This window comes from Podarcis liolepis, assembly GCF_965112155.1.
Source record: "Podarcis liolepis genome assembly, chromosome: 3".
NCBI lineage: Eukaryota > Metazoa > Chordata > Lepidosauria > Squamata > Lacertidae > Podarcis > Podarcis liolepis.
Window position 1 is genome coordinate 93,007,473 of NC_139557.1, and position 27,983 is coordinate 93,035,455.

A 27,983-nucleotide genomic window follows, 5' to 3' on the forward strand; every position below is an offset into this window, starting at 1 on the left:
TTGTTTTGTATTTTTTACTCTTGTACACCTCCGGAAGATGCTTGCATGACAAGCAGTATAATTTTTTTAATTAATTAATTAAGAATCGTAATTCTTTAAAGCATTGGTCTTCAACTGGTGTACTGCAACTCACAAGTGAGTAACAATTATATGTAAAGCGGGCCACACATGCAGTGTCATGACCATTTTTTGGAGACAGAATGCAAAAGAAATGTAAATGATAGACAAGGAGAAAAATATAGTTGAACAAATTTTATATACATAAAAAAAATACATTATTTAAAAATGTGAAATAGGTCTAGTGTTAGAGCCATCTGCGAAGTTCAAACATTACTGTTTTAAATAATCATTTTGGGAGATGTTGGATTTCCAAAATGGAAAGTAACTACGTATGACTGAATAACTGAATACAAACTCTATTCAAACATCTCGAGTAAGATTTACCTTAATTGGTCCAATGAAACAAGAACCTTTAATTGTTGAAATTGTCACTTGAGAATCTTCTAACAAAGCAATTATATCTTCAGCAGATGAAATAATCAAAGTAGTTGATGTTTCAGTGTGATATTGAGATAAATGAAATTCAGTTTTGTACCAAATGTCAATTATCCTTTTCAGCATCGCTTCAAGGGTTGCTTCATTGGACGCTGTTACAGATACCTCATTTATTTCTTTTCTATACTGAAACATCTAAAAGTTTAAAAATTAGAAACATTTTTGTCTGCTGGTAGACAGAAAGAGATAAATATTGTTAAATGAATAACTGTAATATATATTCAGAAAATGTATTCACAAAGAAAGTAATTTTCAAGATTCCCTGTTTGACTTGAGGCTAATGCAATATCCTTATTATTGCCACCTCCATGATTTCTCCTGATAAAATTTATTCGTATACCCCTATGGTACATTATACACAGTTCACCAAAAGAAGTAGAACAGGAATTCCTGGGCTCTAGATAGAATGTAATGGTAGTTTGATTCCTGTGGCTTCACAGTTATGCCCCCTGCCATGCTACTATCATTCAAATGATGGAATCACACTTGCTACGTGCGCAAAGTAAAAAGAGAAATTATTCAAAATGTACAACCAACACAAAATTCTGACTTTTGCACAGAAAAGTCTGGCACCTGACCAAAGGCTGAAAATCCAGCATGGCCTCATCTTGTATCTAATTATGACAATGGCTACTTCTGAAATCAACCAAGTTGTGGCTTTTTTAATTCCAGACAGTTGTGGTGTCCATTTATTCACATCCCCTTGTTAGCCAGGATCCCGGGGGGGGGGGGGGACTCTGCAGCTGGGCATGAAATGATCACGTAAAGAGGCTTAATTAGAAGCCTCAGGACCATGCAGTTTCTCAAAGCTTTTTGGCTCCATTTCATATATCCAGTGACCTGAACCATATATCTAAGAAGAGACCAACTGAACTGATCCCAGCAAATATGGGCAAGACAAATATGCTAGTTCTCTAGCCACTTTAAAATGAAATAGATAAATCTATTAACTGTAAAACTTGAAAAAATGCCCAAGAGACTACAAAACCTAGAGGATGGGGGGGGGGTATTCTACAGCATAATAAATGGTACTTATAAATCACGCAATTACATTGAATTCCAGAATCTTATCCAGGGTCAGTCTTTTATCCCCGTTAATTGCCTGCTTAACAATATTCTGTATTGTTTCCCAATGCCGCAGCTGAAGACAGGGATTCCGTAAAGCTATAATGATAGGCAAAAATTCCTTGAACTCATACAATGATTTCTTCATAGCTGGTAAAATAGTATTTTCTGGCAAGCCTTCAAAATATGAAAATATTATGGACACATCAAAACACTTTTCATAAAGAAGTTTATTTCAAAAAATATTCCTTTCTTTTGTGAGCTTTTTCTGTTCTTTTTTCATGGGTGCCTTCATATTAAAGCTATTTTATTTTCCCAAATAACATTCTGAATTATTTTCTATTTACAAGGAATGTGGCATCCAGCAGTGCTGGGTTTAGGGGGCAGAGGGGGCTTCAGCTCCCCTAATATTTTTCAGCAGGGGGTGGCACCCCCCCCAATATTGAGGGGGCTGCTATCCCCCACCACCCAAGGCACCCTCCACGCACCCCAGCATCAGCCCCAACTTCCATCCAGCAGCCCAGGAGCGAGGCAGCAGCTGGGACGAGCACAGGAGATTTCTGCTCCACTCATCCCATTTGCAGCCTGGCAACCCGGGATCCCAGGAACCAGGTGGCGGCTGGGATGAGTGCAGGCAATCTTTGCTTTGCTCGTTCCAGCTGCAGCCCAGGAACCAGGTGGAGTCTGGGACGAGCAAGCACAGAAATGGCACACAATGGGTGGTGTCACATGGCGCATCACGTGACACATCACATGACCATGAACTCTCAATGTGGGGGGCAAGTGGGTGCCCCTGGTGGCATCCATATTCTGAATTGCCTTAGGAGAGTGAGAAAAATTCTCAGGGATGACTCACACCCCGGCCATCACCTCTTTAATCTTCTACCCTCGGGCAGGAGATACAGAACTATAATCAGCCGTACCAACAGGCTAAAAAATAGCTTCTCTTTGTAGGCTGTTAGGCTGTTGAACGGAAAATAACATAGCGCAATTGACTTGCAAGGTGGTGTGTTGTTCGATAAGCAAGCAGAGTGCAACGAGACTGAGTGTCGGGGGGGGGCTCATTTAATTTCATTGTACACAGGGTGTACAATGACAATAAAAGTATTATTATTATTATTATTATTATTATTATTATTATCATCATCATATTACTAATATTTGACATAGTCACGACAATCAAGAAGTACATACAGTTAGGTTTTTCTCTCTCACAAATAATCGTTCTTTTAGAAAGCTGTCTGCAGTTTGGCACAATGAACTGACCAAGGGAGACATTTGAGCAAGCACAATATGATTTGTTCTCTTTGTTCAGAACACTGCTATGTCATAATTATTTATCTCTTGTGTTAAAATAATCTAACACAGTGAAAACACTGGGCAATTTAGCCTTTTGTTGATAAACCTCCATAGTGGAACTAAAGCCAAAGTGGTCATTATTCCGTTTCAAAACCCAGTTTTTAATATCTAAAGAAACCATTTGTATTTCAATTAATTCATAACTACTGCAATTATATTTTTTTTCTTACCTTTCTCCAGAATCTGTACAATCTGCATGAATCTGTTAACATCTCTTTGAATTAAATCCACGTCAAGGTTCCAAAAAATTGTATGTTTCCACTTAAAAAAAAGCCTAGCCCATTCCTGCCTTGAATCCCACAACAATTTACGCAATACTAGATCACTTTCAATTTCAGAGAGCTCAACAGTTGCCCTCTGACAGTCTCCAGACTGAGCTCCATGTGACATCTTTTCCAAGGAAGTAGATTTCATCTCACTAACTGAACTGTCAAAAACAGTCTGGTAATTTGCATAGTTCATTATTTTCTCACTAATATCAGCTGCTTCTTCTATTAGGCTTTCAATAATCTCATTAGCCATCTTAGGCAAGGTTTCACTGAGGAGAAGGACAGGGTTTCGTACCTAAAACACAAAATAAATGATAAAGCAATCCCAAGAATGCAGTGGAGAGGGGGCAGCCAGGAATTTTCATACATCTTGGATAAAAATCTTAGCCAAATTGGGGGTTCACCTTGGTTTTGAGTTGGATTCTAATGAGCTGCTGAAGCTTGTTTCTAAGTCTGGTTTGGGAGAACTTTGAAAATTTTGAGGTATAATTAAAGCAGCTGTCCATCACACAGCTTCCATATTACCATTTGCTAGAGGCAGGTCCACTTCCAAAGATTCTTCTCCATCACGTCTCTGTTTAACTTAATATATTTTACATCGGGCACGGTCTAATTTAATTAGTTTCTCATTTTACCTCCGAAAACAAAAATGCAGTCAAAGCTAACAGGGAAATTAAGTGCTCCTATGCTTTGGTCTCATTCCTCTGCAACTATAAACAAGGTAAAAATGATATTTCACTAGTAACTTACTTTGTTTTTGTATTCCCTCAGTTCAGCCTGAAGATTGTCAATATATTCTGCCAATCCTTCATTGAACTTTATAACATAATCATCCTTCATTTTTTCACAAATAAGGATAGTTGACTGAAGATTCTGGAGTGTTCGCACAACAGTCTGATAGAGAGCAAGTTGCTGAAGTGGAAGAAAGATGTCATAGTCTTTTGCAATGAAGTAGAGCTCAGAAAGACTGTTATACTGAACCTTTATTTTTGGTAGTTCTTCAGAAATTTGTTGGAGATATAGCAAATGTTCAATGAATCCATCCACCGTCAGTAGTTCTTTGCTCAGCTTTGCAACTGCTGTCCTGATGACCTAAATGCAATGACATATTAATAAAACATTTGAATATATTGTTAGACTGCTGGGAAGAAAAAGGAGGAAGTGGGCAAAACCATCTTGGCTGCTGACTGGAGAAGCTGCAACCCAGAGATTGGGAAGCATGGCTGGCTACTCTGCACTCAAGCTGGCTGAAGGTATGAGAGAAACAAGGAGAGACACTCTGGAGATGTAATGGTGTGGACTCTCTTCCTCTCCATGTAGATCCAGGTGTATATAGGTGTAAAATAAGCCCTATATCTTAAAACGCTACAGCCTTCTCCATGCCCTGAATTCACAACAGAAAAATGACCCTGGGTGAGTGTCTGTACCCCCTTGAATATTGCTACCACTTGACAGAGATTGGCGTGGCATGTAACAATATATATACCCCCCACCAATATAAAAAAAATATTCTCCAGAACAGTGGTTCTCACTATGGGGCAGGACCCAGGGGTTTGTGAGTAGGGGGTGAGTGCTTCAAGAAAGGAAAGGGATTTGCAACAAGCAAATCCAAAGACACTTTCCTGGTAGCAGACAGTATATTTATCTATTGAAGCATTTATATTTATCTATTGAAGCATTTTTCATTATATCATGAAAAATCAAGGCATTGTACACTGCTAGAACATAAACGACATTAAATAAATTAAATTAAAATGTTAAAATACAACTAATCATTAAGGTGTTCTGTCTCAAATGGTTCTGGAAGCCAATAGGCTGCAGAATATTCATTCATTCATTCATTCCTATGAGTGTTTAAGTATAGCTCTATCTAAGAAGTTGACAGTCTCAATTGGGGCATAAAGGACAGGGAATTGAGCTCTCAAAAGTAATGGATCTGACTATGACATAATTGTCTTCTCAGCATACTGAGCAGTAGTACTTTGTGCACTAGCTCTATATTGTTACTAGACTTCTGACTAGCTGTTCAATACTTTCCTTTTTATGCTCACCTTTCCACTTTAGCCTGCTGCAACAAATTGCTGAATCTCACCAACCTGCTAGGTAATACTGAGTTCAGTAAGTTTATTGTGCTAGCTGAAGGCCATGACAAAAGCACAGAAACACAAGCAATTTCAAATACTAAATATAAATCAAGGCATCTACTAAAACAATCAGAATCCTCAATTTCTGGTGAGACTACCACCAGGGAGCCTCCACTACTACACAAAGTGTACTTCAGATTTAGACCTCTGAATTCCCCTTACAGTTCATGGCTATTTTGTCCAATTCCATCTTCCTCATATTCCCTGCTGCCAGTGCAGAAAGGGGTACTTTCTGAGTCACTAATGCATTGGAGTCATTCAGTAACCACTAAACCCGCTCTATCGGGGAAAGACTGCTTCCTTGAACATACAAGGGTTTTAGAAAGTGATTCCTTGGGTTAGCGTATAAGGGGCAATAACAAATAATGAATAGTATCTTCTAACTAGGTAATATTAGAGTAGCTTCATCTCCAATCCAATCTCCCCCAACATCTGCACTAGCAAAGAGACTGAAGCCAGGTAGCTCCCCCAAGGTGAGAAGGTAGTGGTTCCCCGTGAGATTTGCTTACATCTGTGATGGTACTGGGGCAGAAGGAGGCTGTACAGAAGACATTCTGGCTGGGCATCTCTTCTCTACACACACACACACACACTTATATCCTACCTTTCCAAATATTTCTCAGTCTTTTCTATGACTGGCATAGCTATTTTGCAAAATTTTGTTTTGCACTGGTGGCAGTGGAATTTTTTTTCATATAAGGCCTTTATCCTAAAAGTTTATTGAATGAAAAACTGAAATACTTACTTCTACAAGATGTACATTCTTTGCATCCATTACTTCATAAAAGCAGCTAAGAATTATACTAATGAGAGCTTCAAAAAATGGGAGGCAATCCTTTTGAAAGTTGAAACTCTGGACCTTAAACATACAGATGTTCTTTTCAGTAACCATACATACAATCTCCTTTATATCAACAGTATAGTTTTCCAGAATGTTTCTGAACTCTGCTGTAGACATTTCTCTATTTAGTGAAAATATAGCGTCAGTTGTATTTTTTGCTTTATCAACCATATTGCAGTAATTTAAAAAGTTTCTGCTGTAAGATTCTACTCGGCCCAGTGAACAACTTTGAAGAGACAGAAGGTTCAGAATCTGCAGAGTAAAACAGGAAACAGATGATAAACTTAGAAGTCAAAGGCACATTATTCTAAGCCAAAATGTTTTAGTGATGCAGAAACAATACTGTAATGATCAAGAAAGCCCAGGTAGCTAATTCAAATGTAATGCTATTTTGAGATTCCTTAAAACAAGCTAAACTCTGGTCAAGTCCTCCTCCTTGCTGTTTGAGGAAAAGAGAGTATATGAGCCCAATGCCTTCCTTGGGCTCACTGCTCATACTCAGTGCTAAATCATTTAAACACAGCCAGCTAGTAATACATAACTGAAACAGCACGGTTGCAAATCTGTATTTAACTGTATTTTAGCTAGTGCACACATAATCCAATAAAATGGATCATCTATTGCTACTGGAACATTTTGGAAACCAGGTCCTCTGAGTGACGAGTAGAAAATCAACCCCCATTTGAATTTTTGTGCGTATTTATTTGCATTACTAGTTGCAAATTGGCTTTATATTCACCAAATACCAATATATTTGTCAGCTGTCAGAATAAGACATATGTGGGCTGGATTTGTGGCAATATCATATTAATTCTTCTAATGCCATATCATGTCTATAATTGAAGCAGGAAAATGGAGCTAGCAATACGATGTAGTTTCTGGGTACTGGGGGAATTCTGCCAGGTGTACAGGAAAACATTCGTTTTTAGATTAAGAGAAAATGAAAGCAATGCCCCAAACAGGTTAAACAGATCTGACCTCCATGAGTTACATAAGGTAACTGAGTTAATAATAGCAACTGAGTATGAGTATGAGTTTGTAGGAGAAGGGTAAGAATAGGACACATTTGCCCTTCTTGAGCTCCTAACTGCTTGCAGTATCCAGGAGGCAGGATTAAGGTTGCAGGAATATGCACTATGAGATTAAAAAGCACCCTCTGCATGCTACATAAATCAGTTTCAAGAACAACTAAAGAAATTACACATTTTCCCTTTTCTCATTGTCTCCAGCAACCTCTTTCTCACCCCACTATTTAATAAAGCACTCTGGTGTTTGGACATTAGTCCTTTAACAAAGCTGGAGAAAATTTCTCTATGTCAAAACCTGCTCTTTTCATTTTTCTTATATGCTACAGTAGTACCTTGGGTTACATACACTTCAGGTTACATATGCTTCAGGTTACAGACTCCGCTAAACCAGAAATAGTGCTTCAGGTTAAGAACTGTGCTTCAGGATGAGAACAGAAATCGTGCTCTGGCGGTGCAGCAGCAGCAGGAGGCCCCATTAGCTAAAGTGGTGCTTCAGGTTAAGAACAGTTTCAGGTTAAGAACGGACCTCCGGAATTAAGTACTTAGCCCAAGGTACCACTGTATAACAAAAACTTGCTACTCTAAACACATCTGTGATCAATAAAGTTGTGAACATTTCAATCCCAAGATGTTCTCATGTCATTCTTGCTGTTTACACAGCAAGAATGGCCTCCGGTTTACTGTGCCCGCAACCAGTTTGCCTGGTACAAAATGACTGGTCTCCCCACCAACCGTAGCATGCCCTCTCCATGGCCGTGCACAGCACCTCCAATCCTCCTGGCAGAATGCTCCTGGTTCATCTCCCCACATTACAGCCCTTGAGGTGCCAGCCAAACTTCAGTTCAGAATGAACGGGTGGAGGAGCCAGGAGAACGGACCAAGAAGGGGTAGTCTTCACTCTGGTCTGCTCTTTGCATATCTAAGGGGGCGGAGCCTACAGTTTTATGCCTTGGGTGGAATTCTTTAGCCCATGGGTAGGCAAACTAAGGCCCGGGGGCTGAATCCGGCCCAATCACCTTCTAAATCCGGCCTGCAGACGGTACGGGAATCAGCATGTTTTTACATGAGTAGAATGTGTCCTTTTATTTAAAATGCATCTCTAGGTTATTTGTGGGGCATAGGAATTAGTTCATTCCCCCCCAAAAATATATATAGTCCGGCCCCCCACAAGGTCTGAGGGACAGTGGACCAGTCCCCTGCTGAAAAAGTTTGCTGACCCGTTATCTTCCCTAAATGGGGGTGGTGACACACGCCCCCCTGCGGCGGCGATCCCAGGGTTCCCTGTTAAAGGGACTGTGTTGAAGGGAGTCACTGGCCATATGCTGAAAGGTTGTCAGTGCACTCCCGTGTTGCAGCGAAATAGGGGCAGGCTCTCTGCTTAAACATACGTCTTCGAGAGCCAGCCCACTCCCCAGACAGATCTGTTAACCTTGATGTGCCTCAGATCCCCGGCTGGGGAATGGGAGGGATAAACACCAATTTTAACCCCATAACACGTTTTCATGCATCATTCATTTCACCCAGGCGGCTCCTGGGGTCGGGGGAGGGTCTCCAAAGAGCTTTTAAGTGCCCCATTTTCTTTACCAGGCTCTAGGAAGGCTTCACACAGGCTCTGGGAGGATCCTATGCAACCTTCCCAGAGAGCTTAAATGCTCTCTGCCTTCCATGGGGAGCAAGCCCTGCTTGGCACACCAGTTTTTGAAAAGCAGGGATGGTCACACAGGGGTAGTTCCAGGTTTGTTCTGATTATATGTGATTTTGTCTTTACACACTATCCCCTGGAACGTAAAAACGTACTTTGCTTTGATAATCTGGATCTGTTCCTAGAATGAGATCACAGTTTGGCCATGTTGATAAATGCTGTCCTGGTTCAGGATCCATAGAAGGTTGCATTATTTTATGTAAAGATTGAGTTGTGAAGATCGACAGCTGGGCATCTTGAGAAAATGGCAGAACTTGATCTAATAAGAGATAATACAATAGTATTTATAAACTCAGAAACTAGCCCTGGGCATGGAGTATGAATTCTTAATAAATATAAATCAATAACCCCACCGCCCATGGATTAACCTATATTTGAAACTTGGGCAAGCGACAGAAACACTTTGCAACAGTAACAGAAATATCAATTCAGATTATTTCAATAACTATATAACTATTTTAAATAAAAAATAAAATTTTAATTTCACCAAGTTTGAAGACATCCTTTTGTTAAGTTAATGAAACAAAGGACTTTTGAATCGGCAAACAAATGTGGAAAACTGCTAGCATGGCAGTTGAAAAAGAGACAAAGATTGAACACGGTTACCAATTTAGAGATTGAAGGGAGAAACATTCAGAACCCTGTTGAGATCAGAAAATGCTTCCAGAGATACTTCAAGCAACTTTATACCCAAGGGCCGCAAAAAGAGATTGAGATAGACCAATTTTTAAGAAGCAATGGATTACCAAAATTATCTCAAGAAAACAGGACAATATTGAACTACAAAATAACACAACAGGAAATTGAAGGTGCCATTCAGAATATGCAATTGGGCAAATCTCCAGGGCCAGATGGGCTTACCTCCAAATATTATAAGATATTGAAAGATCATTTGACACAACCATTAATGGGGGTTTGCAATGAGATTATGGAGGGGAAGAAGGCACCGGAATCGTGGAAAGAAGCTTACATCACATTGATACCTAAATTGGAAACTGAAAAGACACAACTTAAAAACTACTGCCCCATCTCTCTCCTAAATGTGGATTACAAAATTTTTGCAGATATTTTAGCAAATAGGTTAAAAAGAGTGCTAAATGAAGTGATTCACAAAGATCAGGCAGGCTTTCTCCCTGGTAGGCATCTGTCTGATAATACAAGAAATATAATTGATATTTTGGAACTTTTGCAAATGAACACTAATACAAAAGCAGTATTGATTTTTATAGATGCGGAGAAGGCCTTTGATAATATCTCTTGGAAGTTTATGAAGAAAAACCTTGAAGGGATGGGAGTGGGACGGGGGTTTGAAAATGGTATAGAGGCAATTTATTCAGAACAAAAAGCTAAATTGATAGTTAACAATGTGGTGACGGAAGAGTTTAGGATTGAGAAAGGAACACGACAAGGTTGCCCTATTTCCCCACTGCTATTTATTTCGGTCCTGGAGGTGCTCCTGAATATGATCAGAGGGGATCGGTTGGTTGAAGGAATTCAGGTCGGAGCCAAACAGTATAAACTTAAAGCTTTCGCAGATGACTTGGTTTTGACATTACAGGAGCCAGAATCTAGTACGAAAAGGGTGTTAGAACTGATTCAAGAGTTTGGTCGGGTGGCGGGATTTAAGCTAAACAAGCAAAAAACTAAGGTTCTGGAAAAAAATTTGACAGTTTCAGAAACAGAAAGGTTTCAGAAAGAGACAGACTTAACTGTGGTTAAAAAGGTGAAATACCTAGGGGTAAATATGACAGCCAAAAATTTGAACTTATTCAAGGACAACTACGAAAAGTGCTGGTCAGAAATTAAAAAAGACTTAGAAAGTTGGACGAGATTGAAGCTTTCCTTGTTGGGTCGAATTGCTGCTATAAAGATGAATGTATTGCCTAAAATGTTGTTTCTGTTTCAGACTTTACAGATTGTGGACAAGGGGGAATGTTTCAGGAGGTGGCAAAGAGATATTTCTAAATTTGTCTGGCAGGGCAAAAAGCCCAGAATAAAATTTAAAATACTAACTGATGCTAAAGAAAGAGGGGGGTTTGCCCTGCCAGACTTAAAGTTGTATTATGAATCAGCAGCCTTCTGCTGGCTAAAATATTGGCTACTTCTTGAGAACACTGATATTTTGGATCTGGAAGGGTTCAACAATGTATTTGGATGGCATGCATACTTGTGGTACGACAAGGTTAAAGCTCACAGAGCTTTCAAGAACCACATTGTCAGGAAGGCAGTGTTTAATGTCTGGATAAAATACAAAGATCTTCTAGAAAATAAGACCCCAAGGTGGTTGTCACCAATGGAAGCTAAGGCTCAGAAAAGACTCAATATGGAGGCCAAATGGCCGAAATATTGGGAAATATTAGAAAAAGATGGAGATACTTGGAGAATGCAGAGTTTTGAGAAGCTAAAAGATAAAGTGCGAGACTGGCTACACTATGCTCAGATCAGGGAGGCTTTTAAGTTGGATAAAAAAATAGGTTTCCAGGTGGAAAAATCAAAATTAGAAACAGAACTGTTAGAACCTAAAACTAAGGTACTTTCCAAAATGTATAACTTGCTGCTAAAATGGAACACACAGGATGAAACGGTTAAATCAGCTATGATAAAATGGGCGCAGGACATTGGGTATAACATTATGTTTGCTGACTGGGAATGTTTGTGCACCACCGGTGTGAAATTTACGGCATGTAATGCCTTGAAAGAAAATATTATGAAAATGATATACAGGTGGTACATGACCCCAGTCAAGCTAGCAAAAATATACCATTTGCCAGACAATAAATGTTGGAAATGTAAAGATACTGAAGGAACATTCTTTCACCTTTGGTGGACGTGCCCTAAGATAAAGGCCTTCTGGGAAATGATTTATAATGAGCTAAAAAAGGTATTTAAATATACCTTCCCTAAGAAACCAGAGGCCTTCCTTTTGGGCATTGTCGGCCAAATGGTGCCTAAGAAGGACCGGACTTTTTTTATGTATGCAACAACAGCAGCAAGAATACTCATCGCAAAGCACTGGAAGACCCAAGATTTGCCTACGCTGGAAGAATGGCAGACGCAACTGATAGACTATATGGAACTGGCAGAAATGACTGGCAGAATCCGAGACCTGGGAGAAGAGACAGTGGAAGAGGACTGGAAAAAGTTTAAGGACTACTTGCAAAAGTATTGTAAATTGTATGAATGTTAAGATGATGCAGGATAGAAAAAAAATCTGGTACTAGTAAATTAGTGGTAAGATATATGAAAACAAGCTAATTCTAAGAACAAGGTTGAAATTTTGATTAACAGCAGGTCAAATTTAAATATCTAAATATCTGAAAATAAAGTTCAAAATTGGAGGTATAACTTTTGGAAATTATATATTAAGATTTGAAAGAAGGTGAAGCACTGCTGAATATAATTTTATAAATGGGAACGCAGGAAAGGGAGATGTGAGGAAGTCCAAAAGGAAGGTGTAAGGAAGTTTGGTTTAATGAAAAGTAACATTGATGTATTGTATTTGTTCTGTGTTTATCTATTCTGTGTTTTCTTTTTTTCTTCTTCTTTTAAGTTGGTGATGGTTTCTATGTGTTGGGTGATGTATTGTTTAAAACCTTTAATAAATATCTTTATAAAAAAAAAAAATGAAGACATCCTTTTGCGGCTTCTTGCCATTGCTTTTTGTCTTTACCATCCTCAACAATGTGGTGTCATCAGGAAACTAGACCTCACTACTCACTCTTATCTCCAGTAACTTATGAACAAGCTAAAAAAAGCACCGGTCCCAATAGAGATATTTGGGGGACCCCACTTCCTACATTCCTTCACTGTGAGAACAGGAAATTTATTCCTTTTCTCTGCTTCATCAGTGCAAACTATATGTTAATTAAATAGTAAAAATTACACCTAGCACTGCACATTGTTTGAGTGAGATTACTTACCAATAATGTTTTCTAGTGCATCCACAATTCCTTGGAACTGCATTGAAAACTCTCTTCTATTAGGAGCTAGATAAAAATCTGTAGCGAATGCTGGAGAGCTAGATAAGAAAACAATGAATTTATTGGCAAAAGTTCTTCAGAAAATGTTAAATATAAAATATAAAACAGCAAAGAGCTTCAAATCTAAAGTGTAGGGCTATCAGGGTGTGTGTGTGCAAGAGAAAGACTCACCTAATATTAGTATTGGATTCTAATACAAATAACATTAAGGAAGTTCACAAAGAAAAAAACACTCTGTTTTCTCCTTTCCTCACAGCATTCCCCGTACCCCATCCAATATTGTTCAAGAAGAGCCCTTCTCCAATATTCCGAAAGGATTTTATGGAGCTCTGATTAGGTGGGTTAATAGCATTCAAGCATCAGAAAAATAAGTAAGCAAAGAATATCTGAAAATAGGAAAACTTAACTGAAATAAGAGGTCAGGGAGAGCCAGGACAAAAATAATACAAGAGAAAAAACTGAGGGGACTATGCCTGCCTCCCAGAGTTCTTTGCTCTCCTGCGTCCATCATGTGATGAGAGACATTACCCCAACCCATTCAGGTCATCAGCAACCATCTCAAATTGTAAAACCACTGAAATAAATATGTATCCCTTCTGCAGAGTCAGCACAGTATATGATCTGTAAAACAAGGCTCCTATGATTAGACATACCTTTTATATTTCAGTGATTCCACATTGGATTTAGAAGAATATGTTCTACCTAATCCAGAAAGAAAAGCAAACACTTTAAAAAAAATTAAGCCATTGAAAATATTAATCTTTGAATGTCATCACTTTCCTAAAAGGAAACGTTTTCTACTGAATTCTTAAAACAATAATTTCAAAACATGTTATTTGGATCCATTTAAATTGGAGTTTAATAACAGCTTTGCAATAAAAACCGGCTTGGTCCAACCTGTATGATGACCTTTGTTAGGAGAGATGGGGGAGTGTGCCCACAGGTGCTTCCAGGTGACCTGTTCATTGAGCATTGATCTTGATTTGTTTGCAGGGAAATTAGATGGTGTTAGCTATCTAATGAACATTTATTTGGTTTTCAGGGAAGTGAGATATGTCAAAACAAGCACTGTCCAACAATTTCCAGTACATTTCCCCATCACCTTTCTTATCGCAAAAAGTCTGGTCAACCATAATTTGCCAGTATGAAACAGAATCCCACCCAAATAGCAATAGCCCTCTTGGTTCTTTTGAACGCTTTTGTATATTTCTGGGCATAGGAGTCAACTCCTAGGAGCCGAGGTCCCTTCGGCCCCATCCTATTAATATATTTGAGGGGACCGGACCTCCCCAAAGTTGATAGGCATTGCCATTCCAACGGTGTGTGTGTGCCACATCATGTGATTGATTTTGTAGTGTAGGACTTACCTCTGCCCGCCCCCCAATATTTTATTCAACTTGGCATCCTTGTTTCTGGGATAGCTGTCCAAGTTGGGGGTGAGCAGTTCCACTTTGAGGTGGTTCCAGTACTACTTCATAATAATTTATAATACTTGGATGGCTATTTCCAGCAGAAGGTGCTAGGGGGATGTTTGGCCCCATGGAGCCTCCAATGTGAGGTGCCACTGAGGTTATTTATATCCCCTATGCTATTTAACATCTACATGAAACTGCTGACTGGGGTGATCCACAGCTCTATTTCTCCTTTACAATGGCAAGAGTAGCAGTGGATATGCTGCGCCAGTGCCTGGCTCCTATAATGGATCAGGTGAAAGCCAATAAACATAATCCAGATAATGAGCAGCTGTTAGTGGGTAGCTTCCTACATTGGACAGGCAGGATTCAGCCTGTCCTGAAGGAGCAAGTGCACAGCTTGGAGGTACTTCTGGGTTTGTTACTTTTTCTTGAGGCATAAGTGGCCTCAGCGGTACAGTGCGCCTTGCATCCACTTTGGCTGGTGACCCAACTGCAACCCTATCTGGACAGGGGTAGCCTAACTTCTGTTGTCAACGTTCTCATAACACCTAGGTTAGAATAGTGCAATGTGCTATGCACTGCTTTCTTTATTTTTTTTATTTAGTTATTGAGTTTTATATGAAAAAGTACTTTGTGTTACATCTAAAAAAGAGAAAAAATACAAACTAAATATCCCACCCTCCCATGCCTTTTACCCAACCTGAAGTCATTGTTCAGATCTAAATAATAATAGTGAAGTTCATATAGCCACTAAAGTGTGGAGAATCCAAAAGTTGCTGATACCAACATAAAGGAAAATGTTAACACAACCATACCTTATGGAATGTGGCAGGTACTACTTTTGAAGATGGTTGAGAAACTGCAGCTAGTGCAAAATCCAATAATCAGATTTCTGATTGGGGCAAGACAATCTGAGCAGATAATATAAAAAAAATCCTTCCAGTAGCACCTTAAAGACCAACTAAGTTAGTTCTTGGTATGAGCTTTCGTGTGCATGCACACTTCTTCAGATACACACATTGAGCAGATAATGTCAATTCTGGCACAACTACAGTGGCTTCCAATTAATTTCTGGTCTCAGTTCAAAGTGCTGCTTTTGACCCATAAAGTTTTATGCAGCTCAGGACTGCAATACCTGCCTCTCCCCGCAGAAAGGTACCTGGAAATTTCTCCATGTGCCTCTTCCTAGAAAGCTGCAGAGGATTGCAACATAAGAACAGGCCTATTTGTTTTACTCTGCTAAAAACTTCATAGCCTTACAACCTGTATTTCTCACACATGTGGGATAGGAGGTTTAAATTGTAATCTACAGATTTAATCCTCTATCCATCTCCTACATAAACATGGTGTGATAGCTGCAGAGCTAATGTCACTTGTCACTGGGCCCGTCCACATTTCTGCTTGTCCCATGTCTAGAGAGCACAGGTCCAAGCAGTTGTTTTCCTTGCCCTGATCATTTCTCTTCGGTACTAAATTGGAGCAAACGTCAATCTGGATAAAACTCAAAGAGCAGTTTGTTCCAACTGAACACTAAAGAGTGGTTTTCCCCATGGGGAAAGCAGTGGGACAAGAGGAAGCATGGCTAAGTCTACTGGCCCAATAGTTAGATCTTGGAGAGATGGTATATCTAATGTGACTCTGAGTTGCGCATCTGTACTCATGCAGACTCAAAGACTCAAAATTGTAATCTCAAAGAACTCCGATTACTCTTACTCAAAATGGTTTTTTCATCGCTGGATGCATTTGACTGTAGTAGCACAGAATTTTCCGATCCTTCATGATTGCTTTGTCTGTCACTTGGAGATAATTGTTTCAAATCTTCATCTTCCAATGTTTCATTGAAAGGTACTAATGAGGTTTCTGAGAGATAATCATCATCATCCTCCTGGATGTATTTTCGACAAAGTTCCTTTTCATAAGGAATTCTAAGCTCTATATTTATTTTAAATATTGGCACATATTCTTCCTCTCCTCTCAGTTGCCTTTTCACATCTTCCAGTATCTAAATTTGTATAAGAAAAACAAAAATGGCTTACATTTTTATTAAGTTTTAATCATTTAAATGCAAATGGAAAATCTGCACAGTATGAAAAATTATGTGAAAAATATTATTTAAAAAGTGTTTGATTATAAAATAGAAATAATAATATTCAGAAAAATAATATATTAATAAGGAACAAAACTGAATAATCCACAGCATTAATATATTATAAATCTGTTTATTCTTGCTTGAATATGAGGGGTTACTGTTGAGGTAGGTCCAGAGGCTACAGTTAGTGCAGAACTTGGCAGCTAGGCTGCTCGTGGGGTCAAACTACTACTAGGACACAACACTTTGAAGGATCTTCTCTCAGGCCAACTTCAAATTATTATTATTACTATTATTATTATTATTATTATTATTAGAATTTACACAATACCTGGAGGTCTCAGGGGTTCACAGGAAATACTTTTTGGGACTAATTTCTAAAGCCCTATATACCGAAAGACCCAGTTACTTGAGAGACCACCTTATCTCTTATATATCCAATAGGTCGCTGCATTCTGCAGGAGTTTCTTCCTAAAGTCCCAAAAATATCACCAGCCTGCTCCACATTAACAATTTGTAACAGAGTTTTCAGTGTGGCATCTATGTTTCATTATGACAGGTACCCAATATATGTATTTCCCAGAAACAATGGAAAACTTTTTTTATTTTGACATGGTTTTTTCAGTTGGATGAAAGGATCTCTGCTCATTTGATATTGTTCTTTAACCTAACCAGTTGTTTTCATGCTGTTTTATAAAGTTTTCATGATATGTTTGTAAATCACTTTGAGACATGTAAAAGGTGATTCATAACTTAATAACAACAACAAAAATCCATTCTATATTATTATTATTATTGTTCTTGTTATTACCATTCTGAAATTAAATGAAAAGGAATGAGTCTAAATGAAAACTATTTTTGCACATTGTCCCTCAAGAAGCATGGAGATTTAGCACAAGCTTCTTAATTTCTTACCACTGTGATTCTGTTTCAAAAGAGACCCTTGTGCTTAGAAATTAATGAAATATAACATGAAAAAAAATCTTAATTTTATTATACCTTAAGCATTAAAAAAAAACCCTAGGAAGAAACTGCCTGTAGCTTCCAAATAGCGTGTCATGAGGCAGGGAGAGACTATGAGAAACGTGAACCTAAAACTCATGTCAAAATAAAAAAATTCCTTCCAGTAGCACTTTAAAGACCAACTAAGTTAGTTCTTGGTATGAGCTTTCGTGTGCATGCACACTTCTTCAGATACACACATGCACACGAAAGCTCATACCAAGAACTAACTTAGTTGGTCTTTAAAGTGCTACTGGAAGGAATTTTTTTATTTTGACTATGGCAGACCAACACGGCTACCTACCTGTAACTAAAACTCATGTATTAAGTTTGCTTTAATTTCTATTGAAATAAGCTATATTAGGATGGTTTTATTTTGAAAAGTGGGGCATGAATGAATTAACAATCAAACAAAGTGAGATATAAACGAATAAAAAATCTAGCAGAATGCAATCATGCATTATCTTGTAGCTACATTCAGTCCTTCATAAGGGTTAGATTAAGAGATTTTCATTGAAAACAATTTACCTTGCCTATATCATTAACAGTAATGATTTCTACTTGTGGCTCAGGCTTTTCTGAATGGCGTGATGATGCCTGTGATATCTCAAAATAATTGGCTTGAAACATCTGTTGATGTCTATTCTCAGTATTCGATAAGCTATTTGCTCTCTCAATTGTTTTTTTATATGCCCTGTGTATATGGGGGGAAAAAACCTAAATTATTTTTGAACAGATATAGGACAAGCTATTTCTACTAAGTAATTGCACACACTTTTATCCTGCCTTTTCCCAAAGAGCTCAGGGTAGTAGATACAGAATGATACTGCTAACTGCCTTAAAACATTAAACTACATATTAAATATATCAGAAAGATTATTTAACTATTTGTTAACTATATAATTGGTGTTTATTATAACAATTATGAGAATTAATATTATACTTGGCTCTTTACTCATATTCAACAACAAGCATTAGCTCCAAGAAATTCTTTTTCATAATCTTTCAAAACAGGTACCTATGCTTAATAATAAAAGAAAATGACAAAGGAATCTTATGAACAATGCAATAAAGCAAAACATTTTGGACAAGTGTTTTCATCATAAACAGGTGAAAATACCATATAAGGTCCTCATTTGTCTTCAGTTTTGAAACTGTCTTATTATTAGAGCCTTCAAATATCTCCAAAAGAAGGTTTAAAGCATTGTGAACCAATTTTCGAAGCAGTTCTTGAAACATTCGGTCAACAAGCTGAAGAAACCTAGAAAAGTCTTCCATTATGTGCCGCCATCCAGCTATCTCAAAGTGTTTTGGCTTTTTTCTGGCATCATCTGGCAAATGCAGAAAAAGCTTTTCTGCTCCCTTCATTTCAGCTATCTATAACATTTTGGAAAAAATAATTTGGAAAAAATAATTACTATATACTGAATAACCTTTTTATAAGATAAAATATTTGCAATACTTGTTCTAAGCTACTAGTAATTTAGGATTGCTTCCAATGAAAGAATTTTCTCTGGTAACAAAAAACAGTTTTTATCTGGTGAACTTCTGGTCTTCTCATTATGTATAATTGTTAGATTGGTCGCTTCATACAAAAACTTCTATGTGGCATAAATTAAAACAAAACCAATTAAAACATCAGTTTACAATCAAAATACACAGAGTTCATAATAAAATAAGATGCTGATTGTTAAGTTGTGGGTTGACATAGCAGACGACACAGCGATTTCTCCAAAGCAGCTCTTTATTTTGTAAGCTGGAACAGAACTAACGGAGGAGCTCAGTCAGCCTGCTTGTATAGAGCTACAGAACAATTGTAACTGTTGCCATTTTCTAAAACTATCCAATCACTGAATGTCACTTTTCGATCCTTCATTTGCATACAAAACTATCCAATCACTGAACGTCACTTTTCGATCCTTCATTTGCATAACTATCTACAGTATCCCCCTGGTGGCCCAGGGTGAGAACTTCAGTACATAACACTGCTTTAAGAACCATTTAGCTCAATCACGAATTTCAAAAACTCACCATGCAAGCTAAAGTATTCAACAACAGAATGAAACGGGGACTAAAATGAACAGATAGTCAAATAATATTAACTTGTTTAAAAAGATTAAAAGATCAGAGCTCAGCACCAATTGAAATAAGAAAATCAGCATTCTCCAAGAATGCCGATGATAACTTGAGCACCTTGCCCATTTCCCACTAGCCTTTAATTGTTCAAGTCTTCTGGATTAAGAATGATTTTTTTCAGTAGTCATGCTTCTATTTCTTTTAAGGAGTCTGAGGCGACTCCCTTCCATAAAGAAGAGTTTAATACCTTACCATTGATACATTTACTCAGTATTATCTACACTGACTGGCAGCAGCTCTCTATCTAGCGATGCCTGGTATTGAATCTGGGGACCTTTTAAAAGCACATCATGCACTTTGCCACTAAACTACAGCCTTTCTCCATCTAACAATTCCATTTCACTTTAAAAAATGAATAAAATACACATTACGACTTGAAAAATACAAAGAAACTCCAAAAGCATGCCCTCTTTCTTGCTATTAGAGGGGGAAAAATAAATATAGTTGAAGTGATATACAAGAATTAAAATATTCAGAATTAAAGTACAAAAAAAGAGAACTTGCCTTTAAGAAAGAGGTCCGGATTACTTTGATTACTTTATCTTTAAAATCTTGTAGCTGAGTGAGTGCCTGTTGACTTTGTTTGTATTGTTCCTCACAAAATTCATTCAAAGTGTATGTGTGGGATATGTCTATCTAAGAAAAAAAAGGGGGGGAATATATATAGAATAACCCCAAAATGCCCTAAATCTAATGCAAGATCCTGTGTCCATTGAACCACCTCAATAATCCTTAAGGGCAAAAGCAAGAAATGACATAGCATCAGCACTAAAATGCAAAAAGAGAAAAGTTAAAAATCTGTGAAATTCTGTTCATCTTTATGTAAACAGAACAATCAACTTTGATAGCACTCCTTCTTTTAAACCAGCAGTTCTCTGCTTAACTTCCCACAATAATGGACCACAAAACATAGCAATAAATATACAGGGTATGAGAACTGAATCAATTATCAGACTTCCAGGGGAGTGTCGTGGCTGGTTATTTGCATCTGTCGAGGCGCTGTCAACAGATGTAATTAAGTGGTGATTAACGAAAGCTGCTGTCTGCAAAATTGGCTTAATATTACATGTCTGTGAATCACCAAACTATCACTGGGAAGCAGGGAAGCAAGTATGGAGTCATTATCGTAAAAAGAAAACACATTTAAATCTTTCAATAAATAGATAAATATTATATTTTAAAATAATGTATTAGGAATTACATAGATCAGCATGATATTAATCACTTTATCATATACGCAACATACTGTGAAACTGATCTGATGCAATTGATTCAGTTGTTACAAGCCAAATCCCAGACTTAATGACCTTGAACCTGAACCAGACCTAAACCAGAACTTTAGTTAAAACTGAACATAAACCAGAACCAAACTAATACATTTGATCTGATTCTCTTGTTTCTCACACTGATAGGTCATAATGCCCTCATCATTTATCAGATGAAATCTTGAGAAATGGAAACCATACATTAATGCTTTCATTTTATTATATTACATTTTAATTGGCTTCCAGATTTTCACTGGCTTCCAACAGTAAATATTTCTGTATAAGTAATTATATTTAAAGTTGTGGAAATATTTTTCCTACACTTTTTGTATCCACTGAAAATACTTTTCTTCTCACCTTTATGAAACTGATAGTTTTATCTTCTGACAATTTGTGCTTCTCAGTGTTACTCACGTCCTCACACAATGCTTGAATATAAAGCAAGCATTTTTGTAATATCTCATCAGCCAGAAACAAACGTTTATACAACAGCATTCTGCCAAAAAGAAAACCAATTCTAAGTATAAAACCGATACAGATTCTCAGTTCACAGTAATAAATGTTAAGTGACATTAAAGGGAGATGGGAAAGGTTTCTCTCAATATTTTATTCTGTTGCTCTCAAATATTATCTACACATAGTAAATTCCTGCACTCTGCTAGGATGGTTAAAAACAGCCCAAAAATTGCAGTTGCTTGCAAAAGTCTAAATCAGACAGGTCAGGAGGTCGTTTTCTGCCTAACCAGCTACTTGAAACTGCTGATGCTAGCTACAGGTCAGAAGGTCGCTTCCTGCCTAGCCAGAAACTGCTGTTAACCGAAAAACCACTAGCAAGATGTTTCCTGCTTTACTTCTGCTTAGTAATGCAAGAATAAGAAGAGATACGAAGGGAATGCTTAGCTAGCAAAAGAAGACACGTGTACAAGGAGGTGGGAGGGAGTGCTTGGCTTAGCAGAAAGACAGGAATGTTTAGCAAGCAATAAAATGTGTTTAGCAAGCAATATTTGCTAGCCGATTGGGGAAGTCTGGGGGTATAAGAAAGTCTGCTGAAGTGTCTTGCTTGACAGCCAGTGTATTTTTAGGAACTATCCAGCTGGTTGTCTCTGAGTACAGACCTTGTCTCTGTGCACAGATTTTCAATAAACTCTTTTTCTCCAAAGAAGATTTTGCTTTCCTGGTACTTTTGTTCCCTCCGAGGTCCAGGGGATGGCGTGGCTAATGGATCCCTAGGTAAATAAGGCTTCATCTCTCTGGGGGCTCGTCCGGGATAAGCCCCCTCCCCAATACGGACCGGAGGGCCAGGCTCAACTAAGGTGAACAGCTCCGATCGGCGTTCGCATTTCCGGTGCACACCCTGCCAGTTTGTAGGGGGAGATTGCCACACCGTCCTGGAGCGGAGACATCTAGTTGAGGGAGAACAAGAGGACAGAACGGCGCCGAGGGGACAGGTCCGCAGCGGAGAAAGGTAAGCCCGAAGGAAAGGGCTAGGGGCCCGAAGGAAAGGGCTAGGGGCCCGAGGGAAAGGGCCAGAGGCCTGATCAGCCTCACCTGGTAGTTGGCAGTAGAGTGCCCGTGCAGTAAGAATGCCACCAGGAAAGGAATTGGTAAAGGTTTGGGAAAGGGAATGGGGCAGAGGGAATTGAGTGTTTTGTTGACATGTTGTGTGTCAGATACTCCAGTGGATCAATTGTTGAATGAGGGCCAAGGCTTAGTGTCCCCTTGGCCGAGCGATTGTAGGGTTGTGCATTTTCTGACAATCTGTAGCATGTGGAGTGTGAGAGAATTTTGAAAACCCAGTTAGGAGGGGAGTATCTGAAAAAATAGGGTCTGGAGCAAGCCAATGTATTCCTCTGGAATGCTTTTTAAATAACTGGAAAACAGCCACGAAGAGTGATGATTCAAATTGAAAAAACAGAGACTCAAAACTTTATGTGAGGTGGACTTGCCAACCCAGGGAACTGCGTGGCTTTGATTTGCAATTAATCAACCCCCTGTGGCAAATCAACCCCCTGTGGCAAAATATATTAAATGTCCACCCAGACCAGATCCCCTATATCTCTACATGGAAGACCAATGTAAAAAAAAGAATCTACCATGGCTAAAGTCTTGCTGTGACAGCAACACACAGAACAGGATTTGTACAGTGAAGCCTCTGGTGTTAGAAGACCCAGAAGATGAGGAGGGGGAGTGATTAAGCCACCACCTTACACTCCACCAACAACCCCCCCCCAGGCCAAGATCAAGAAGCACAGGGAGGTGCTGGTGTAGGGGGAGGAGGACCTGCGAAGGAGGATAGTGAGACGGAAGAAGAGGGAGATGAGGAAGATAACGAGGGGTTTAGGAAGACACTAGATGATATGAATCAAGGAAAGAAAATGTGGACAGAAAGACAGAAAAAGAGACTAAAGGAGTTTGTAAAGCCATCTGAGGAAGAAGTTGGATGTAAGCCCCTTGTTAGTTGAGGCAGCAGAATGCTGCACCCCTGAAAAGAGGAAGAGATGGCAACGTAAGTGGGGACAGGCGGCGAAGAGAGTTATGTCTCACAGACAGTATGAGAAAACCAGGAAGGATCAGGCAGCTGGAGAAATGCCCCTTCGGAGGGTTTATGATCCACCAGCCCCTGTCCCAGCTGGACAAACAAAGGCACCACAGACAGCATATACCCTTTTCAAGTGCAGATGTTTGTAATTGGAGAAATCAGAACCCCTCTTTTGAGGAGAATCCAGCAAAGATCATAAAATTGTTTGAAGGGATTTTTTTTAAACCTATAATCCCACTTATGATGATGAACAATATCTCCTGGACTCACTACTAATTACAGAAGCATTGCTTGGCCCCTGCATGAGTCAACTAGGGGAATAGAGAAGGATCCTTTTATATGAGGCAGGGAACAGCAGCAGGCTTTTCAGGATCTCAAAGTGACATTACAACAAGCCCCAGTGCTTGGCATCCAAACCCCAAGAAGCCTTTTACCCTGTTCATAGATGAAGACCAGGGGGGTAGCCAAGGGAGCCTCATGCCAGAAACTGGAAAATTGGCAGCAACCTGTCGAATACTTGTCAGAGAAGCTAACCCCAACAGAACAGAGGTTGCCCCCCCCCCCCCGTATGAGAGTGATTGTGGCAGTGGCTACCCTACTCACAAAGGCAGATAAATTCACGTTTGGACAGGACACCAGCTGTGTAACTCCAAGAGGAAGTGCCAGATGCTGTTATTACATTCACGCCTGAAGTTTCAGGTTACCACAGCCCTTAACCTAGCTACCTTATTACAGGTAGGAGAAGGTAAACAAGGGAGCTGCCCACTCAGTCTTACCTATGCCTGTAACAAAACCCACAAACCAAGTGGTTAATATAATTGAAGCTACAGGTAAATCACAAAAGGCCCCGTTTTTGCAGTCTGTTACCTGCTGCCTAGGTGGCCAAGTAGTCCAGCACAATTTTTTTGTATATACCAGAGTGTCCCATTCCTTATTGGGCCGAGACTTGTTAACAAAATTACAAGCCCAGATTTCCTTCCAACCAATGGGGGAAGTAATGATGACAACTGGACCAGCAGGAGAGTTTTCTTTAGAAATGCCCCTGAGAGACCATTGCTGCTTGATGATGGTAAAAGAAGAGGAGGGAATCCTCCCTGTTAGCCTGCTTCATGATGTTGACCCTGGACTATGGGCGGAAGATAAAAACCAATACCCCATCCCACGACAGGCAGCTGAAGGAGTGTGGGTGCATTTGAAGCGATTGCTTCAACATGGAATCTTGAAACAATGCCAATCACAGTGAAACACCCCACTGTTGCCAGTGAAGAAGGAAGATGGTGGGTACTGCATATAGGCCCCAAAAGTTCTGGAAAATAGGAAAGGATGAACAGGACTTTGAAAAACCATTGACCCAAGAAACAGGGTCTAATTGGGTGTTCATGTTGCCCTTGGCTTTGCTTAGAGTCTGTAGCCTCCCATTGAAACGTATTCACTTGTCACCCTTTTGAAGTGATGTTTGGGAGACCGGTTCCTTATGTGTGCATGCTTTCACCTATCCCTGCTCAAGATGTGGAATTGAACAATTATGTACAGTCTCTCTCTCGAGATTTTCTCTCTCAACCCAGGCCCGAACTTCTTGCGTGACCAGTTTGAGCCAGGTGACGAGGTGTGGATAAGACTGGTCCCAGGCACCACTGCAACCGTGCTGGAAGGGCCCATCTGCTCTCCACACCCACAGCTGTGAAGATCGCTGGCACCACCCCTTGGGTCCACCACATAAGAAAGCTGCTTCAGATTGGACTGTGTCTCAGCATCCTGAAGATCCCCTCCAGTGACGACTGCCTTGCTGATATCACTCCAGAGGCTGATATCTCTACGCACGGCTGAGTAATTGGATGGGAGAGGCGCCCACAGGCAGCGCCCCCAACGTAGACATTTGTTCTCCAGCCAATTTAGAGGCACCACCAGGACTTTTGATATTGGTACCAGAACTCACTCCAGACGATGTGGAACCACGTTACACCCTTGATGAACAGCAGTGGACCAGCCAAGAAGGAGCAACGCTCCAGGAAGGACCAGACAGCCGTGTTTTTGTGCCCCAACATCTGGCCAGCACAATTGTAAAGAATTACCACAAGTCCACCCATTTGGGAGGCCCAGCTGCTAAAGCACACCTTGGGAGAATATTCTACCTCAACTAACTGCTGTTATAACTAACTGCTGCTATATCCCAAAATGTGCCCTGTGCGCCAACCAAGAGACTGAGAACTATCACCCTTTGAACTTCTATATGGCAGGCCAACCCCTTTCGTCCGAGACATCCCGCCGGTTTGGGCAGATGGGAGATCACATCACCCAAGAACAAGTGCAATCCCTGTGTTTGTTGTGTGTGTTTGCTTTCTTTCCAGGTATTCCCTCAAGCGTACACCTGCAGTCCCGTGGCAGTCTCGCTGAGCCGGTTCACCAGTTCCTCTGGGTGACAGCGTCTGGCGACCCCCTCATCCCCAACTGCAGTGAAAGTAGTCGAGGTGATCCCCTGGGTACATCACACGCATCTGAAGAAGGGTGTCTGGACTTGCAAAAGAAATCCCGCTGACCCTCTGAAGTTGATCATCACCTTGTGTCTGACGCTACCAGGGAAAAGCGTTAGGCCACGAGCAACAAGATCCTGCGACTAATCATCACAAGGACAGTTACAAAGACTTTCTCTTTTCTCTCTTATTTTCTTTATTGACTTGCTCTATGTCTTATTGCCCTGACCCTACCGAACCATACCAACCCTATTGGCCTGCTGGCCTCTGCTACGACTGGTTCGTCTTGCCGGTGGTAAGAGATGGAGTGCTCCTTGGCTATTGGAAACTGGGGTTTGATGAGATTACCGTATTGAGACACCCCACTGCCCCGTTGTGGCTCCTCTCCCACACCACTGACCAGCACGCATGGATAGTGCTCATACGGAAAGTTGCAGAGACGATCGAAATCTATCTAGTTCTGGACTGCTCTTGCTGTTGTGGGAGGGTAGTCAACTGTTATCTGGAAGGTAGAGCACTGTACCAACCTCATTTGATAGACCAGGTCCTACTCTTAACCCAGGTGATAGATGGGACGGAACCTATCTTAATGCAAGTATTGCAGGGGTGGGAGCCTTAGCCAGGTGTGCATTGAAATTACTAAACAAGTGCCAGTAAGAATTGCCACCCCAGGATTTCAGCTTCCATATGCTCTGGTCACTAGGGAGGCAGCACGAGAGTTCAATCCACCCAACAGGGTTAGTAGAAAAATTGACCCACATAGTGGGAGCATCAGCTCACCGGTGGGCTCTCATCCTTGAGGCTCAACAGGTAGTCGGGCACAAATATCAGTGGGCTCTTCAACAATGAGCACACCCCCTGAATATTGGTGGGAGGAACCATGGAGATATTGGGTTTGGTGGGTAGGAGTGATATGTACCGCCCTTGTCATATGGATGCTCTCGTATTTCTGTTGGCATGAACGGTATCGTATTTGTGGGAAGAATAGGCCCAATAATGCTTCTATTGCTTTTCTGCTTCTGTATACCCTGCTTAATGCAATGCTTGCAACATATGATGGGAAAGATGATGTCTCGCATGATGGGACCTCGCGTGATTGCTGTAATGAGAGAATATAGACCCCTACCCCAGAACGAATCTAAGTAATAGATTGTTCAAAAGAAGAGGACGGAGTAAAGGGAGATGGGAAAGGTTTCTCTCAATATTTTATTCTGTTGCTCTCAAATATTATCTACACATAGTAAATTCCTGCACTCTGCTAGGATGGTTAAAAACAGCCCAAAAATTGCAGTTGCTTGCAAAAGTCTAAATCAGACAGGTCAGGAGGTCGTTTTCTGCCTAACCAGCTACTTGAAACTGCTGATGCTAGCTACAGGTCAGAAGGTCGCTTCCTGCCTAGCCAGAAACTGCTGTTAACCGAAAAACCACTAGCAAGATGTTTCCTGCTTTACTTCTGCTTAGTAATGCAAGAATAAGAAGAGATACGAAGGGAATGCTTAGCTAGCAAAAGAAGACACGTGTACAAGGAGGTGGGAGGGAGTGCTTGGCTTAGCAGAAAGACAGGAATGTTTAGCAAGCAATAAAATGTGTTTAGCAAGCAATATTTGCTAGCCGATTGGGGAAGTCTGGGGGTATAAGAAAGTCTGCTGAAGTGTCTTGCTTGACAGCCAGTGTATTTTTAGGAACTATCCAGCTGGTTGTCTCTGAGTACAGACCTTGTCTCTGTGCACAGATTTTCAATAAACTCTTTTTCTCCAAAGAAGATTTTGCTTTCCTGGTACTTTTGTTCCCTCCGAGGTCCAGGGGATGGCGTGGCTAATGGATCCCTAGGTAAATAAGGCTTCATCATAACAGGGATGCCATGGAAATTCTCCAAAATTGTGTGCGTGCAGTGGATGAATGAATGTGTGTGTACAAACACACACACAAACACACACTAAAATAACCTTTATAGTATCCCCCTTTCCCCTCCAATTTGGAATTTATATCTCTGACTATATATGTCATCCTATGAAGGTGGACCCTGTTCATTTTCTCAATGTTACTTTTAATCCTTTACCTATTTTCCTCCATTTCTTCATTATTTCTTTATGGCTGGGGAATGACACCAGTTAATAAAAAGT

At 39.9% G+C, this 27,983-nt stretch overlaps 1 protein-coding gene and 1 long non-coding RNA gene across 2 annotated transcripts in view; one reads left to right on the forward strand and one right to left on the reverse strand.

The window, feature by feature from the left end:
* The window catches only part of DNAH14 (dynein axonemal heavy chain 14), a 150,752-nt gene that overhangs the window by 109,370 nt on the left and 13,399 nt on the right, over positions 1 to 27,983 (reverse strand). The window contains exons 10-22 of the mRNA XM_083496005.1: positions 21,208 to 21,346; positions 20,090 to 20,221; positions 18,570 to 18,826; positions 17,978 to 18,143; positions 16,072 to 16,360; positions 13,597 to 13,645; positions 12,884 to 12,981; positions 9,059 to 9,222; positions 6,138 to 6,485; positions 3,999 to 4,340; positions 3,150 to 3,543; positions 1,607 to 1,797; positions 445 to 690 (exon numbers count right to left, since the gene is read on the reverse strand). Coding sequence (XP_083352131.1) covers positions 445 to 690; positions 1,607 to 1,797; positions 3,150 to 3,543; positions 3,999 to 4,340; positions 6,138 to 6,485; positions 9,059 to 9,222; positions 12,884 to 12,981; positions 13,597 to 13,645; positions 16,072 to 16,360; positions 17,978 to 18,143; positions 18,570 to 18,826; positions 20,090 to 20,221; positions 21,208 to 21,346 — 2,815 coding nt within the window. The remainder of the gene's footprint in view (positions 1 to 444; positions 691 to 1,606; positions 1,798 to 3,149; positions 3,544 to 3,998; positions 4,341 to 6,137; positions 6,486 to 9,058; positions 9,223 to 12,883; positions 12,982 to 13,596; positions 13,646 to 16,071; positions 16,361 to 17,977; positions 18,144 to 18,569; positions 18,827 to 20,089; positions 20,222 to 21,207; positions 21,347 to 27,983) is intronic.
* LOC310703684 lies at positions 21,430 to 27,488 on the forward strand. Its single transcript, XR_014524305.1, has 2 exons — positions 21,430 to 22,315; positions 25,738 to 27,488. It is a non-coding gene; the product is annotated as an uncharacterized lncRNA (long non-coding RNA).